Here is a 16,818-nt window from a genome sequence, read left to right as displayed (position 1 = left end):
AATAGGGTCTCCCTGTAGCCCCAGCTGGCCTGGAACTCACAGAGATCAGCCTGCCTCTGCCTCCCAAGTACAGAAACTACAGGCATGCATCACCATGCTGGGCCAACAAGCCAAACTTTTGCAGCAGGACTTCTCAAGCTTTTTTGCCCATTGAAGTGTGTGCCCCCTCCTCCCCCAATATCTCTTTTTTTGTTTGGTTTTTGTCGTGTTAGGGGCAGAACTCCAGGCCTTAAATGTGCTAAGCAAGTCCTATATCATCAAGCCACACCCCAGTCCCCACAGTATCTCTTGAGACTTGAATTTGGTCAGTTCTGGGCTTCTTCAGCTCATGGCCAGAGCACCCTCTCAGAGGAGAGTGTTACCCACCTGCTGCCCCCACCCTTGGGTATCCCTGTACAGATGCCTCCAGCCTCTCCTAGGTAGTCCCAGCTCCTCTCAGCTTGGAGCCTGCAGGGGCCAGGTGGCCTGTGTGGCTGCTCTCTAGGTGGGCCCAGGTTCCTAGGTGGCCTGGGGACACGGAGGCATGGGGGGAGCTGGGGACAACGAGTAAGCTAGGATGCTTGGTCACTGACTCCTTGGTCTCACCATTCCATGCAGTCCTACTGTCTGAAGGTAAAGGAGATGGACGATGAGGAATACAGCTGTATTGTGAGTACTGCAGGGCAGAGGGACCCAGGCTGGTATCAGGAAGGTTTGGGGTACCCATACCTCTGCTGCTACCCCACTGAACTTTTGGAAAACTCTAGGTCTGCTAGAGGTACTGGGTGCATCAGGCATGCTGGGGCCTTGGCTGGACTCTTGTTCCTTGAGTTTGGGGCTGTCAGCCTACCCTCTGGAGTACTGGCCAGTTTGCCATGGGGCAACTCCCCAGGCCTGCTCTTGGCTGGCCACCCCAAGTTGGTGAGGCTCCTCCAGGGAAAAGCTGAGTGATGCTTTGATTAGAGAGAGAGAGAGAGGGAGGGAGGGAGAGAAATTTTTTTACTATGAGGATCCATCTTTTTTTTTTTTGAGACAGGGTCTCCTTGTAGCCCCAGCTGGCCTGGAACTCACTATGTGAACCAGGCTGGCCTTGAACTCACAGGGATCTGCCTGCCTCTGCCTCCCAGGTGCTGGGATTAAAGGCATGCCCAGTATAGGATCCATCTTTTGACCGATGTTTAATTTGAGAATGGGTTTCTGTAGTTGATTTTTCTCCCTTTGAAGCTGTTGCTTTGAGTTTCTGTCACTGGCCTTGGAAAAGGACATTGTGGTGTGGCTGTGAGCTAGACCAGAGCTGCAGCCTTCTAGCCCTGCCCCATTCATCCTGGTCCACCTTGTGTCCCTGATGTGCTTGCCCACCCCAGGCCCTAGGAGAGCCCCTATACCGAGTGAGCACAGGAAACTATGAGTACCGCCTGATCCTGCGCTGCCGCCAGGAGGCCCGTGCCCGCTTCTCCCAGATGCGCAAAGATGTGCTGGAGAAGATGGAGCTACTGGACCAGAAGCACGGTGAGAACCATGCTCATGGGCTTTGGAGACACATGCTCTGGCCAGTTGGTCTTCAGCCCAAGGGTGGGTGCCAGAGATGAGACTCAGAGAGGCTCAGGATCCCACCTAGTCCCTGGTCTGTGCAGGGCCTGGATTGGGTCTATGAGCCCCTCGTTCAGCAACAGCTTCATGAGAGGCTGAGCCCCTAGGTACTAGAGTCAGGAGGCTCTTGGGTGCCCCACTTCCTACCCTTCCCAGGGCCTGGGACCCAGGAGACATCCATTGGGAAGGCCAGACCAGCTCTGGGTCTTCCCCATGAGGAGGCAGCCACAGCCACTGGGCCTGTTTGCTTCCTGTCCCAGTCCAGGACATTGTGTTCCAGCTTCAGCGCTTCGTGTCTACCATGTCCAAATACTACAACGACTGTTATGCGGTGCTACGTGATGCTGACGTCTTTCCCATTGAGGTGGACCTGGCACACACCACTCTAGCCTATGGCCCTAACCAGGGTGGCTTCACTGATGGAGAGGATGAGGATGAGGATGAGGAGGACACAGCTAGGGAGGCATCCAAGGATGCACGTGGGGCCACTGGATCCGTGGACAAGGGTGGAAGCTGGTGTGACTCCTGAGTGCCCCCTCAAGTGGACCTGGGGGGTAGGGCAGCAGGAGCACTGCAGTGGGAGCGGGGCGGGGCCACCGTAGGACAGCAAAGGCGTGTAGTGGCGCATAAAGGCCTGCTGGCTCTGGGCGCCTGCCTCCCTGCTCCTCTGTCCTCGCACAGTGAATCCAGGCTGCAGCCTGGGCCCTGAACTCTGGCCCCCATCCTTCCTTCCTACCTCCTGGCTGGAGGGAGAGCTGGGCCTTGGACAGAAAGGAAGAAGGTTTCGAACAGGTCGAGTGCAGGACCTGTCCCGGCTGGCACCTCTGTGGTGCCAAGCCTGCCAGGAGAGGGAACTGGGTGGACAACTGAGGCAGGGGCCAGTGTCCCAGGCCAGCCGCCGGAGTCCACTCACACACCTCGGCAGCCTTTATTTGTTCTTGGCTTAGCCTCAAGGACTGGGTGCTGGGCCTGTATTGAATAAACAAACCCAGACAGAGCAGGCTCTTTGCAGTGGCTCAGACCCTCCTCCCTTGACCTGCTCTTGGCTGCCTCCCTGTTCACAGGGAAGAGTGGGACACAAGGTTTAATGTATCATTTAGTCCTCACAGTACCCTGCAGGAGCAGCAGCTCTTGTCCCTATTGTGGCTGGGATGAGAGGCTCAGGACCATGCAATGTAGGGAAGTGAATGTGGGCCCCAAAGCCTTGACCATCACCTGTTCCCACTGCTTCCAGCTTCCAGAAGCTCTTTCCCTTCAACCCCGCTGTGCTCCTGGTTGTTAAATGAACCTTTATTTAGGGATAGGGCAGGACAGACACTGGTTAGGATAATGTGAGGCCCAGATTGGGGAAAGCAACTGTTCTGCTCAGCCTGGGGGAGGCTGTGGTTGATGCCATCCTTGGGCTCTGCAAAGTGGCAGAACAGGATGTCTGGGCATCCTACTTTCTCTGGCCAGGTGCAGCTCATACCTGCAGTCCTTTCCCTCTGAGTTGTCCTTGTTGGGACAATAGATATGTCATCCTGAGAGTGGAAGGGCAAGGGGTATGAGGTTGCAGGGTCTAAAATGGAAAAGCTTGGTGGCTTGGAGCTACAGGCCCTGCACAAACCCAGATGGGATTCTCAGACATATGTGGGGCCTGGAGGGAGGGGCAGGCTGTCACCAGCCATTCATGTGGGGCTCAATAGAGCTGTTAGATGACACTACCTCCCTGATACAGGGTAGCTAGTGTGGAGGTCAAGGGCACAGGCCAGAACTTACAGCCTGGATCCAGTCATGGCTTCTTTGACCCTGGGCTGGTTTCTCTCCATGCCCCTCAGTTTGCCTGTAGTCTGGATAATTTTTACCTTACTGGGTTGTTAGGTGCATCAGTGGGCAAATGTTTGTTGTATAGGGCTTAAACACTGGCCAAGTAAATGTTCTTAAGTGTTACATCCAAGTAAAAATGGTCCCATCTGGGGTGAGGGAGCTGTAGATGAATGTAAATCAGCCCAGCATTGGCTGGACTCCCCAAACCTTGTCACCTAAGTGGAAAATGAGGCCCAGGTGGGACTTGCAGGCGGGGAGGGGCTGCTCATGGGAGGAGCCCTGCTGAGGTGCTGGAGCTGGGAGTGAGTGGGGGAGGCCTCAGACCTGAGTCAAAGTGCAAGAGTGAAGTGTGGTCATGAACACCTGTAATCCCAGCACTTGGGGTGGCCAAGACAGGAAGATATCAAGTTGAGGTCACACCCCTAGGATTCTCTGGTGGAAAGCAGTGTCAGGGCCAGTGATGACCAGTCTACCCACAAAGCCACAATGGTGTCCATAGGCACAGTCTAGAGCAAAAATGATGTCCCAGGACACTGAAATGTGCCCTTTAGAGGGAGTGGCCTTGGGACAGTGAGGGACATGCACACTTGTGGGGGCAGCAGGTTGGTGTGTTGCTGAACACCTAGTTCTAGTGCTCTCTGGAACTGATTCAACATCACAGGTGAAGGAGGTACAGGCTGTGGACAGGCCTCAAGCTTCATCCTTGATCCTGACCTTGACCTTGGCTCTGATTTCTCAAGCAGCTGATAGCCAGAGGTGCTTTAGTACATAGCTCAACTACCAACCCCTAGTGTCTCCACCTGGAAACCCCCCTCCAGGCCTTCCTACCTCCAGAGGATCCTGAGGAGACCCCACCCCAGACTCCTGTCACCCCTCTCCTTAACGTTGGTGACCAGAACCCTGGTAGAGGCACAGGAGCAGAGTCTATCTTTCAGCTGAGCTTTATCAGACTTGTGCTGTTGTCAGTTCACAGCAGCTTTGCTGGCAAGGGGACAGGGCCTGGCAGATTGGAAGGGTATCCTGGGGTACCCCAGGGTCCAACTCCAACTGGACCACCCCAGCCTGCCTCCCTGTGTCCCAGGCCCTCTGAGAGGGTAAGCCATGGTTTTAACGCCCACTGGCCACCATCCTAGTGTGCTACACAGACTCTTGGCCCAGCCCAGGCTCTGCCTCCACCTCAGGCTCTGGTTCTGGGGACCCAGCCCGGGGTCCCAGCACCTCCAGGGCCGCAAGGCTGCCAGGCTCCTCAGTGATGGCAGGTATTGGCTCAGGGTCCCCTTCTGCTTCTGCATCCTCAGTGTCACTGGTCCCACCCTCAGCGGCTGGGCCTGATGGAGTGTCCTTGGAGTGGTGCAGACAGCAGTAGGTGGCAACTGCCATGAAGATCCCAGCCAGGGCCATCTCTGAGCCCACCAGGTAGAAAATGATCTCATAGTTCTTCAGGGCGTCCACCAGGCGGCCTGGGGATGGGGTGGGGCAACACAGCCTGTCAGGGTTCTCCCATACTCCCTCACTCTCAGATAAGGCAGGTGCACTGATGGGTGGGGCTTTCCAGTGACATACCCCGGATCCTGTTTTTATTCCTGCTTATAGATGCAAAACTCCACATGGGTCCTGCCATTTGGAGCCCAAACTATCAGTCCTTCCTTGAAGCTCAGTTTCCTAAGGCTTTTCAGGAGGCAGCACTTTTACACCCTTCCACGCCAATGTAAGTCAAGTGACTTGGCCTTCTGCAGGTGTTAGCACTGTCCTTTGTGGCTCCCCAACTCTCAGCTATCTGGTTTTCAGAGATTTGGTCCAGCCTCTTCACTAGAGCCACTAGGCCCCTGAAAAGCACAGGCTGGGGGCGGGGCTCTGCTCACACTTCTGCACCCCTGGCCCCTTCCTGTGTATAGTACTTGTGTATTTGGGGTTTTGGTGCTGGCAACTGAACCCAGAGCTTCACGCATGCTAAGCATGTGCTCTTCCACAGAGGTGCATCCCTACTGTGCATTTCCACCACAGGGCTTCACCCTCTCTCTGGAGTATTCCTGTGTCCATACTAGGCTGTGACCATCAGGAAGTTTCCTCAGACTCTACCCAAATGTCCCTGTCCCTGCCCAGCCAGCTGGGCCTATTCCTGTCCCCTCAATACTCAGCTCTCCACTGTCTACTTTCTGACTCCCACATGCATTCTCTACCCATTCCCATTAGATCCATCTCTGGGTCCGAAGGAATGGCAGGTGGATCCCTGGACCTCTGAGAGGGTTGACTTTGAGAATTTGAGGGTGGTAGGCTTGAGGGGGTGTGCCCTACACTGGCTCAGGGGCTTTGCTTTTCTTAACTGGGTCAGGCAAGGAGACAGAGCTTGCTGCTGGCACTTGGCTAGCTGGCCCTGGAGGAAGGACAGGCAGCTCACCCCAACTCTGGTTCAGCTTGGGCCCCACCAATTGTTCCTCTCCCCCTCCCCCAGCCCTGTGCCTTCCAGAAGCCTGGCTGTGACATTACTCACTCAAAGGCAGCTAGCTCCCTGGTGTGACAGGGAGTGAATGACTCAAAGATTTCAAAGTCCCGATTTCCACCTTTCCTATCTGAGCTCCTGCCTCCTTGTATAGGGACATGCTTCTCCTAAGCAAAATCTGTTCACACTGTGCCCTCCCCTGTAGGATTCTCCCAGATGAAGAGAGGGCCCAGTAGACAGTCTGCCCATGGAAATCAATAGCACCTCTCCTTCCCAGCTGTCCACTGAGCACCCCTTTTCTGCTTCTGTCCCAGGGGGCCGGTTCCCAAAGACACTGTCCCTATTCTATTCTCCCTTGTGGGCTGAGGGAGAAAAGCGTCTGAGCACGTTCTTTCCAGGTTAGTATTCAGCGTGTGCAAATCATGGTTCTAGCTCTGGGCCACAAATTTAACTTTCCTCTTGCTTTGTGCTCTCCATTTGCAAGAGGAGATTATGCCCCTACAGGGGACTTCACGCTAACTGCTTGAGAAGGCAGAGATGGCTGAGATGGCTGGGTGGGCTGCTATCTGGCTGTTAGTGTGAATTTCTTCCTGACAGTTCCTCTGGCTTTTCCATCCCCACCAGAGTGGATGGTCTGCTTGGGGGAGGAGTTAATTGGCCATGGAGGGGAATCTACCCACCATGCTTTCTCGGATGGGCTGTTTCTCCCCATTCCTGCAAGTTCCATTTGGGACAAGGAAAGGCCTTCCTGCAGACTATCTGGGCCCAGCCCCCCGAATCCCCCCGCCCCCCGCGCGGGGCGCGCCGGCGGAGGGCGGTCCTATGAGCACAGCCACAGCCTCCACGAGCAGCACTAGGCCCAGTGTACTGGGGAAGCGGGGCGCACCCACGGTCGCCATCAGCACCTCGAACTGCAGCGCGCCCACCATGCCTTACGAGAGGCCAAAGGCGATGCAGAAAGCGACCGGGGCGCTGTAGGAGCGCGAGCGCGCGCGCGCGCTGCTTAGGTCCGTGAGCCCGTTGGCCAGCAGGGCCAGGCTGAATAGGTAGGGGACGTGGGGTCGCAGGCGCGCCAGGCCCGCCAGGGCTCCGCAGGCCGGCCGCGCCACGATGTCCACGAAGCCCATGATGGACAGCAGGAAGGCGGCCTCGGCGTCGGGCACGCCCGTATCCTTGGCGTAGTTCACCAGCAGGATGGCAGGCACGAAGCGCCCGAGTGCCATGAAGAACTTAGTGACCACGTACACGGCGAAGGTGCGGTCTGTGCACACCGCCACGTCCAGCAGGAGGCGGGTCCGGCCGCGAGCGGGTGCGGGGTCGTAGTGCGCTGGTGGCGCGGGCCCCGGTGGCCGCATGACCGCCCCGCAGGCGCAGCAGTGCAGCAAAAGGCCACCGAGCAGCAGGAAGCCCCCGCGCCAGCTGAAGCGCTCCAGCAGGAGCTGGCCGAGCGGCGACAGCATGGACAGGAACACGGGGCTGCTGGCCACAGCCAGCCCGTTGGCCACGGGCCGCCGCCGCTCGAAGTAGGGCCCCAGCATGATGAGCGACGGCTGGAAGTTGAGGGCCAGGCCCAGGCCTGCGGGCGAGGCGGCGCTGGGCCTGGGCGCAGCTCCGGGGAAGGACAGGGCAGACCCGGGATGCTGAGGGAGGGAACGTGGGGACCGCCCCTTTGGGAAACTGATGAATGGGAGACTCATACTCTATGTTCCCTGCCCCCAAAGGAGAGCATTGGGCACCCTCACCTGTGAGCACCCCAGCCGTCAGGTACAGCTCCAGGAGGCGCGTGGCAAAGGAAGCCAGGATCATGCCTGCCGAAGCCAGCAGCCCACCGGCCAGCATCACCCGGCGACAGCCAAAGCGAGCCACGAGGATGCTAGACACAGGGCCTGTGAGCAAACAGGGTCACCATCGGGCTGGGCAGGGCTCCCCTCCAGAGGAAGCACCAGGCCTTGCACACCAGAGGGCTGAAAGAGGACTTGAATGGGATGTCGTTCCCAACACCACTGTTTCAAAGACAAAGACCGCAGTGTCTGACCAAGGTCACATAGCTTGACTGGACAGACAGGGAGGGGGAAGCCTGTGTGTTGGGGGAGGGGCATATATCTTTGCCATCCATCCTTTACCCCTCTTGAGAACCCAGAACCTAAATAGAAAAGGTGGTTTCGGCTCTTTACTCTGCATCCTGATGCAGCCTGCCTGACAGCCAGGCTACCATCCTCTGGAAGGCTCCCACAACCTCCCACCCTGCTGCTGCCCTCCCCAGGGCAAGAACTCCCCCATTAGGGCTCGGGGGAGCTGGAATGATTCTCCACTGGCAGTGTGGTCAGGAGTAGTCCACTGGCAGTGTGGTCGGGAGTAGGTCTATTGTCAAAAATGGACCCCAAGCCTTTCTGTGCCAGTGGTATATACCCAGATCCATCTCTGGTCTCTGTCCTTTTCTGGCTCTTTTTAGTCTTTCTAGGGCCAGGGTTTGCAAATAGTGCAGGGATGACTCTCTAGGCTGCAGATCCCCACCCCATGCTGGGCCCCAGGGAGGTGGACTGAGAGGGTGCTGACCCGTGCCATATAAAATAGCCAGCATGATGGAGGAGACCCAGGCTGTGTCACTGTAGCCAGCACCAAAGTCTTGCTTGAGTTCTTTGAAGAAAACGCTCACAGCCTTGGGGAATCCGTAGGCGAAGCCCGTGACCATGAAGCAGGCGCCCAGCACCACCCAACCCCAGCCACCATCTGGGGGTCCTGCACCCTGCCTTCGGCTGCCAGCATCCATCACACTGCCTCTGCTGGAGAAAAAGGTAAGACAAGAGGGCGTGGCTGGGACTGCAGTGGGTGGGTGATAGAGATCTGCAAGGGGAAACTCAGTCCAGGCATACCCATCAGGGCCCTAGAGCCAGGAAAGAAAACAGAAAGCTCACCCCAAGTTTCCCCTTCCTGCAGAAGACTGGAAGATACTAGCAGTTTCCACCTGAGACTTGGCCTGGAGTTTTCCTCACCAGGTATCTTCTCCCCCTGAGACCTAGTGATGGCAGGGTGCAGTGAGTGGCAGAGCCCAGCAGCCACCGAGTTCCCAGAGGTCCCCATGAGTATATAAGGGTTTGTGGACAAATGAGTAAAACACCCAGCAAGATAGATGCCAGCTGCCGAATGGCCCTACAGTGTGTTCCTAATTTTCCTGACGATCAAGAATAATTGTCAGGGCTGGAAAGATGGCTCAGCAATTAAAAGCACTGGCTACTCTTGCAGAGGACCTGAGTTCAGTTCCCTGCACCCACATGGCAGCTAACAACCATCCCTAACTCCAGTTCCAGGGGATCTGATGCCCTCTTCTGGCCTCCATTGACATTGCATGTGTGTGGCACACATACACATAAAAATTAAAAAAAATTATAAAGAATAACTTGTCATGAAAACATTATGGGAGTCACAGTCAACATTGGTCTTCTCTCAGCAGTCTGGAGACCTAAGTAAGGTTCAGTTTATGTGGGTCTGCCAGGGGGTTGCCTTATGACTTGGACAGTTCCCCTCCCCTGCCCGAGTCTCAGTTTCTTCACCAGTAAGATGGGGGAGTGAGCACCACTAGCCCAGCTGGAAACCTTGGGCAAGAGGAAGGGCTTTGGGGGGGCTGGAGCAACAACTCAGTGGTTAAGAGCACTGGCTGTTCCTCCAGAAGACCCAGGTTTGACTACCAACATTCACATGGCTAACAACCATCTGTAACTCCAGTTCCAGGGGATCCAATGCCCTCTTCTGGCCCCTTGGGCATTGTGCAACATGGGTGCACTTACATACATGCAGGCGACACACTCATACACATTAAATAAATAATTTAGAAAAATATATTAAGGGGCTGGAGAGATGGCTCAGCAGTTAAGACTGGCTGCTTTTGCAGGGGACCCAGGTTTGGTTCCCAGCACCCACATGGTGGCTAACCATCGTCCGTAACTCCAGTTCCAGGGGCTCCAACCCCCTCTTCTGACCTCCACGGGCATTGCATGGACACTGATGCACTTACCTACACGCAGCCCCTAAAATACATTTTTTTTTAAAAGGGAGAGGTTTGGACTCCACATGATAGGTGGGAATCTTTGATAGGTGGCGATTTTTGAGGGGGACTCTGAGAGACCCTCCAAGTCCCAGCAGCTTCCAGTCTATCCCCAGGGGGTTTCATACACATAAAAATAAATTAAAAATTTATGCCGGGCGTGGTGGTACATGCCTTTAATCCCAGCACTCAGGAGGCAGAGGCAGGAGGATCTCTGTGAGTTCAAGGCCAGCCTGGTCTACATAGTGAGTTCCAGGACAGCTGGGGCTACATGGAGACCCTGTCTCAAAAAAAAAAAAAAGACCTAAAAATAATAAATAAATAAATAAATATTTATAAAGAATAACTGCTGACCAGCAGCTGAGTCATCCCTGCACCCACCACAAGTCTCCTCCAGGACCCATCCTCAGGGACACCTGGAACTTGGCCCTCCCCCTGGTCTCCAGTTCCAGACTTTCCTGCCTGCCCCTCTCTCAGTACAGCTGTGAGGACAGGAACAAAAGGGTGACTCCTGAAAAGCTCTCCCCCCACACTCACCAGGCCTGACTCTGGGTTTGGGGTCGGGCCTCACATCTCCCAAGGCCTGCAGGGAGGGGCTGCCTCCAGTTCAGTGAGGCTGGCAGACGCCTGGCTTCCAACAGTCTTGAATATTGACTGGCTGCACTCCTTCCGTCTCCTTCCCAGGGTCTGGGGCTTAGAGTCCCCTCACCCCACCCCTGGTAAGAGGCTTTTAGCAGAAAGGGAGCAGGGCACGAGTGACCATGAGCCAGCTGGCCAATACAGTGGGATAGGAGCAAGGAGACCTTCCTCTGCCTCCTGGGGCCTCAGGTAGGGGAATATAAAGCCCTGCCTTGTGGGGTCCTGATCTGGGACTGAGGGCACAATAGTGTTCTAGAGAGACCCAGCCTGCCAGGTTACCTCAGTGCACTATCACGACCCCTTTCCATCCTAGGTCACATTCCTGGAGGGGCTCCTAGCTTCCCTTGGATAAGGCTAATCCTGGTCTGAGCTGTGAGGGGGTGGAGGAACAGGAACAAAGGGTGCTGTGTCCCAGGCCACCTGTGAACAGGCACCATTTCCTTTGAAGATGGGGGAGGGGTATGAGTGAGGGCCTTGGGGTAGCCCCGAAGAGTTGGGTCAGAACAATGGACCTGAGGTGAGACAGACCTCCCAGGAAACGGCTGTGCCCCTCAGATGCCACAGACTCCATTCTCCCTAAGGGTCTCCATCTCCAAGCCCCCTGCCCTGTCCCTCAAATCAGACACCTTCACTCCTGTACTGTGCCCACTTCCTTTATTTTGTTCACCATTTATAAAAGTTCAACAGGGATGAGTAAGGGACAGGGATGGAACAAGGGGAGCCTCTCCTGGGGGGCAGGATAGAAGGGAGGAGAGGCTGGAGGCAAGAGGCCCTGGGGAGAGTCTTGGGGCCCCTGGAAGAAGCAAGTTGCTCTGTCTTCCAGATCTGCCTGCTCCATGGCTGGCCGCAGGCCCTGCCACAGGGAGCTGCTGGGCGACAGGCAGAGGGGGAAGGACAGTCTCCCCCCTCACCATCCCTCCCCGTCCTGGGGTATCAGGGCCTGGCATCTTGGCCCCACTGCTGCCGCTGCTGCTGGCTGGAACAGCCCTAGGCGGGCTGCTGGCCACCTCAGGCCCTGGTGGAGGATGGCACCTCAGCGGATGAGGGGCGCTGAGCGGTCGTTGGTGATGGTGGGACGCAGCTTCACGGTAGCAAAGGGATTTGTGCCCCTGTGGGGGAAAACTGCTTGAAAGGGGCCCCCAATCCCCACTGGCTGAGGGCCCAGGGAGATTGGCCATGCAATTGGCCAGGTGTTCACTTCCTGCCCCCACCCGCCTGCCTGAGTCACCTGCTCCCACCTGGCCTCCTGCCCACTGGGACTCACCTTGGGAAGAGCTCTGGGGGGTGCTGTTCCCAGGACATAAGTTTCTGCATAAAGGGGGGCAGGTTCAGTGGGGAGGAAAGACCCAGCCCTCCCACCACTCGCCCCAGGAGAGCACAGGACTGAGAGGGAGGGGGCCCAATGGGCCAAACTCTAGGACACCTTGCAGCCCAGAATTCTGAGCTCAGAGTTGAGAAGTTCTAGGCTTTCCACGGTGCTACGGCTTGTGGTTAAGGTTGGTGACCCATGACCCCAGCCTCCTCCTTCATGTGCCCCTCCACCTGACCTCCCTCAGAGGGGTGGTCAAGGTCTTCCTTTCTGGACTACCCTAGTCTGGCCAGGTTGAGGACAGGTGAGCTGACCTTGACATCAGCAGCCGCCCCCATGCTGCCCATGCTGTTCCTCCGGCTGCCGGGCAAGGGTGTGGGTGTAGGGCTGGCTGCCTGGCTGGGGACATGACTCTGGTTCCGGGAGTGGGACTGGCCATCCCAGTATTCTGAGGACGTTGTGGGGTTGCCGGGCTGATCCAAGAGGTCATTGAGGCTGTGGCTGCCCCGGAGTGGGTAGGACCTGAGTTAGAGGAGGCAAGCAGGGGGGTCAGGTGCACCCTGATGCCCCCATCCCATGAGCCTTCCACTGAAGCGGGGGAGCAGACTGCGAGGGCTCCTAACTGGAGGCAGGGGTTCGACATAACAACCTTCATGCAGAGGTGGGGGACCTGGCCATAGGTTCTCCAAAGGGGCCAAAGAGGCTGAGCCCATGAGACTGTCTCACAGATGCCTCCCAAAGGGGAAGGGCAGGTACCCTTTCAGGGGCCCCATCCCACCCACTTGGGTACCTGGAAGGCAGTTCGTTCATTGGGTTCATGGGGGCCATGGAGTTCATGGGGTTCACAGGGTTCACGGCGTTCATGGGGTTCATGGAGTTCACAGGTATCTCCTCCACAGGCTTCACATAGGCCTCTGGGAACCAGCCACTTCTGTGGACAGAAGCCAAGGGGCTCTTGAGCCAGGCCCAGTATAGAGAGAGAGTGATGGATGGCCAAGCAGGACTGTGACTGGGCTCTGCTCAGAGGACACTGCAGACAGCAGCCTGCCTCACTCCCCCATGGAGGTCGTTCCTGGCAGTCAAAGCCTTACAGAGCCCGTGCCATCTAACCTTATGTCCCTCTAACTTCACGTCTACCAGCAGCTGAGATACACAAGAGAGGAGGACCTAGGACTGAATTAGAAAACAGACTGCTCAGGGACACAGCGATGCTCCTCGGCCACAGGCTCTCTGGAGTCACCCCAACCCCACCCCAACAGGACATAGTTTGGAGTCGGCCAGGGCTGGCAGCTCCCTGCTGACCTGCTAGAGTAGCACCGTTATGAGCAACCCCGCCACTGCGCTCTGCACACCTTAATCTGATTTCAGAGACCCCTAGCCCGGTAGATGCTGGGAGAATGTTCTCCAAAGAGTTGCCTCATGTCCCAAGTAACACAATCTATCTCCTCACCCAAAGTTGGCTGTCCCTATGTTCTTCCACTTTACCAGGAAGTGCCCAGTGAGGATACACTTTCCTTAACCTGGGAGCCCAGGGCACCACAACCTACCCAGCTGGTAGCTGCACAGTGGTATCTCCAAGGCTTTGTGTCAGGGCTCTGCAAGCCATGTATATATAGGAGGTGGGGCTGCACCTCTGCCTACTGTCAGGCTGTCAGCTACCTCTGCTCCTGGTCCATGGGGCACACTAGTCCAGGGTGATCTCTGTCCTTAAGTAGGAGCCAGCCTGTACTCACCTGGGCAGCCATCCACTGGCCTCATCCAGTGTATCCACTGGGGCACTGGTCACCCACCAGTCCAGCCCCCACCTAGTTGGTCCCCCTCAGTCCATATAAGTACCCACACCCACACATTTCTATCTGTGCCCCACACAACCCTCCCCTCAGTCCTCCACAACCCGTCACCATTTACTACCCCCACCAGCACCCAGTCGCCTGTGGGCCCTGCATGGTTCATGCTCTCACCTCCTTTGGTAAGCTCTGGGAGAGGTGGGGGCTTAGCCACACACCCCCTCTCATGCAGAGGCCTCCAACACTCCCTGGTCAGCCCCCTATCCTGCTGTGTCCCAGGCTATCTGGCTTTCTCCCCTTCTACTCCAGGTGTGCAGAACACCCTGGATGGGTTCTTCAAGGTGAGCCTGAGTAAACTGGGCAGGGAGGATTGGCGAAGGGGAGGACGACTCCACTCACGCGGACGAGCCCTCCAGCTTGCCGTAGAGCCAGCCATTCTGGGCCTCGGGCACCAGCACTTCCACGACGTCTCCAGCCGAGAAACGCAGCAGCGTGTGGTTGGCACCCTCGGAGTGGGAGACCAGGGCGCGGACTCTCCTGGCGCCGCCACCTCCGCCGCCCAGGCGCTCGCCGAAGGAATTGGAGCGAGAACGCTGGGTGCTGCTCGCGTAGAGCGAGGCTGCCGGGGCGGAGAGCGGGAAGTTCTCTCTGCAGTCTATCCTACATCCCTCCAGCTGCAGTCGAGTGCCAGATCCTCGTCCCAGTTCACCCTCTGCACCCCGGGGCGCGGGATACTCACAGGCCGACGGCGTCCGGGGCAGGGACCGGCGGTCTGGCTCCAGCTGGGACGCGGACCTCGCCTCGGCGGGCTCGGGGCCGTAGGAGCCGGAGCCGTGCCGGCTGCGGGGGGAGCCAAACTCTCCCAGGGGCCTCGGGGGCTGCGAGGGGAGAGGGCAGGGGGTGGGGCGGGAGGGGCGGAGCCTTTCTAGCCCCGCCCCCAGCCCCAGTCCCTGACGTCGGCGTAGGGGTTGGGGGCGCGGCCGGGCCACCACGGGGACACCGAGGCGACCCCCGGGTGCCAGGGCGTGAGGGGTCCGGTGTAGAGCGGGGGCGCGGGGGGCGGCGGGCTCCAGACCCAGGGCCTCGTTGCCCAGGGCCCCGCGAAGGGCGGCGGGGGTGCGAAGGGCGGCGGGGGCGGCCAGGGCCTCACCATGTCCAGGCGGGTGGGCGTCAGGCGGCCGGAGGGGTAGGTCGGCCCCAGCGCAGGGCCCAACAGCCCCGGGGAGTGGGCGCGCGACGGGCTGCGGCTGGCCTCCGACTGCTCCTTCCACAGCACCACGCGGTTCTGCAGCAACCCCCGGGCCTGGCCGGTGGCACAGTGTCAAAAGCAGCCCACGACCCTGGGCATGACCCTGAAGCCTGGTCCTAAGGCTGAATCCTGGGTGTGACCCTGGGGCCTGACCTTAAGGCTGGCCCCTGGGTGTGACTGTGGGGCATGCCCCTTAAGGCCTAGCCCTAAAGCTCGACCCCGAGGGTGACTCTGAGGCCTTACCCTGGGTGTGACCCTGGGGCTTGGCCCTAAGGCCAGACTCTGGGTGTGATCCTGAGGCCTGACCCTAAGGCAGGACCCTGTAGGTGACCCTGGGGTCTGGCCCTAAGACTGGACCCTGGGCATGATCCAGAGGCCTGACCCTAGGGCCAAACCCTGGGTTTGACTCTGGGGCCTGACCCTAAGGCCAGACTCTGGGCATGACCCTAAGGATCCTGGATGTAACCCACATCCTGAAGGTCTGTTAAGGAACCCCCCCCCCCCAGACACGCAGCTTTCCCATGTAAAAGGCTGACACACCAACCCCTTTGGAAAGTAGCCCTAGGCCAAGTGACAACTGGAGGTGCCTCTATAGCCAGACTTACTGAGCTAACAGCTGGCTCAAGCCTACCCACCTGCCTCCTCCATTCCTTCCCAGGCAAAGGTCTCATTGAGTCCTGATCTGAGTAAGCTGGATGCTTTATGGCATAAAATGGGGTAATTGGGAAATTTGATGAGAACAAAGTGAAGTGTCCCTTCCTGAGCACCCCCCTCCTGGAAATCTCCCCTCCCCAAGTCTTCCCTGGCAAGCTGGCTACTTAGAGTAACTGAACCAGCATCTCCAGCCACAGACTCTGCTTCAGTAAATAAAGTGGAGTGTGATGATCCAAGATGTCAGTGACTGAGTCTCACACAGGGGAGACCAAACTACCTGTACCAACCATCTTTGACAAGCTTTCCATGACCCCCTTTCATGGATTTCTCCCTTGAGCATGGAGCAGCTGCTGGTAACCTCAGAGCAATTTACCAGGCCATAGTGACAACAGCTCTCACACTACTGGGGCAGCTAGGTGGACACACTGTTTCCCTGTAGCCATTAGTTAACAGAAGAGCACAGAGAGGTGCCTCAGAGGCAATAAAGAAAGCTTGGACATCAAGTTCTGCATACCTAGTTTTTATTCATTTTATTTATTCTGGTTTTATGTGTATGACTGCTTGCCTGCATGTATGTATATGTGGCATGCATATGCAGTGCTTGCAGAGGCCAGAAGAGGGTATCGGATTTCCTGGAAGTGGAGTTACAGACAGGAGATGCTGGAACAGAATCCTGGTCCTCTGCAAGAGCAGCAAGTGCTCTTAACCACTAACCCATCTCCAGCCCCTTGGTGTGCTGAGTTCAAGGGACCTGTGGCTAATTTGAGAGTCCCTGGCCATGATTGTAGCTCTTCTTTCTCTCCCCTGCCTAGTCCCATTAGCCAGCACCCAGGAAGAATCAGGGTGGAATGGGAGATCCCAAGCTAGAAAGGAGAACATCAGAGAATTGAAGAATATATGGGTGGAACAGAAAAGGCATTCAAACATTACAAGACCCCTAAGTGCAAAAAGAGGGCTCAGAAGGTGAAAGCTCTAGCTGCCCAAGCCTGGCAGCCCATGTTCAAGTCCTGGAACCCACATAAAAAGCCAGATGCAGCTGGGTGTGTGGTGGCCTATGCCTTTAATCCCAGCACTCAGAAAGTGAATCTCTGTGAATCTGAATTCATCTACATAGAGGTCCAGCCAGGGCCACACAATGAGATGTCTTCACAAACAGACGACAACAGCAAAAAAACTAGATGCATTGGTGCACATCTGAAATCTCAGCACTTCTTTGGCAGGGTGGGAGGTGGAGATAGAATTGCCCTGAAGCTTGAAATCAGCTAGCTTGGAGTACACAGAGCAGCAGCAAGAGAGATTAACTCAACAAGACAGAAAGAGAGA

General features: G+C 57.0%; 3 protein-coding genes and 1 long non-coding RNA gene across 6 annotated transcripts in view; 2 read left to right on the top strand and 2 right to left on the bottom strand.

The window, feature by feature from the left end:
• The window catches only part of Pick1 (protein interacting with PRKCA 1), a 21,751-nt gene extending 18,253 nt beyond the window's left edge, over positions 1-3,498 (top strand). For both annotated transcript variants that reach the window (XM_008851277.3, XM_008851276.3), the window contains exons 11-13: positions 598-648; positions 1,344-1,488; positions 1,830-3,498. In XM_008851277.3, coding sequence (XP_008849499.1) covers positions 598-648; positions 1,344-1,488; positions 1,830-2,098 — 465 coding nt within the window. In that variant the 3' untranslated portion in view covers positions 2,099-3,498. The remainder of the gene's footprint in view (positions 1-597; positions 649-1,343; positions 1,489-1,829) is intronic.
• Positions 3,499-4,274: 776 nt separating this feature from the next.
• Positions 4,275-8,604, bottom strand: Slc16a8 (solute carrier family 16 member 8). The gene is given in 4 exon segments (XM_008851275.2): positions 4,275-4,835; positions 6,621-7,391; positions 7,558-7,701; positions 8,372-8,604. Coding segments are annotated over 4 exon segments (1,452 nt in total). The 5' UTR covers positions 8,586-8,604; the 3' UTR covers positions 4,275-4,512.
• Positions 6,135-9,036, top strand: LOC108491700. Of its 2 annotated transcripts, none has more exons than XR_001872866.2 (3): positions 6,135-6,213; positions 7,537-8,610; positions 8,753-9,036. It is a non-coding gene; the product is annotated as an uncharacterized LOC108491700 (long non-coding RNA). The 2 variants fall into 2 exon arrangements; XR_001872867.2 differs by lacking the exon at positions 6,135-6,213 and adding an exon at positions 6,961-7,069.
• A 2,105-nt stretch (positions 9,037-11,141) lies between these two features.
• Positions 11,142-16,818, bottom strand: part of Baiap2l2 (BAI1 associated protein 2 like 2) — a 22,150-nt gene continuing 16,473 nt past the window's right edge. Inside the window, exons 8-14 of the mRNA XM_008851273.2 lie at positions 14,743-14,895; positions 14,332-14,470; positions 13,992-14,211; positions 12,596-12,736; positions 12,120-12,327; positions 11,761-11,804; positions 11,142-11,605 (exon numbers count right to left, since the gene is read on the bottom strand). Of these exons, the coding sequence (XP_008849495.1) occupies positions 11,530-11,605; positions 11,761-11,804; positions 12,120-12,327; positions 12,596-12,736; positions 13,992-14,211; positions 14,332-14,470; positions 14,743-14,895 (981 nt within the window). The 3' untranslated portion in view covers positions 11,142-11,529. The remainder of the gene's footprint in view (positions 11,606-11,760; positions 11,805-12,119; positions 12,328-12,595; positions 12,737-13,991; positions 14,212-14,331; positions 14,471-14,742; positions 14,896-16,818) is intronic.

This window comes from Nannospalax galili, unplaced genomic scaffold (genome assembly GCF_000622305.1).
Source record: "Nannospalax galili isolate Female #2095 unplaced genomic scaffold, S.galili_v1.0 scaffold445, whole genome shotgun sequence".
Classification (NCBI taxonomy): domain Eukaryota; kingdom Metazoa; phylum Chordata; class Mammalia; order Rodentia; family Spalacidae; genus Nannospalax; species Nannospalax galili.
This window is presented reverse-complemented; position numbering and strand designations above follow the sequence as displayed.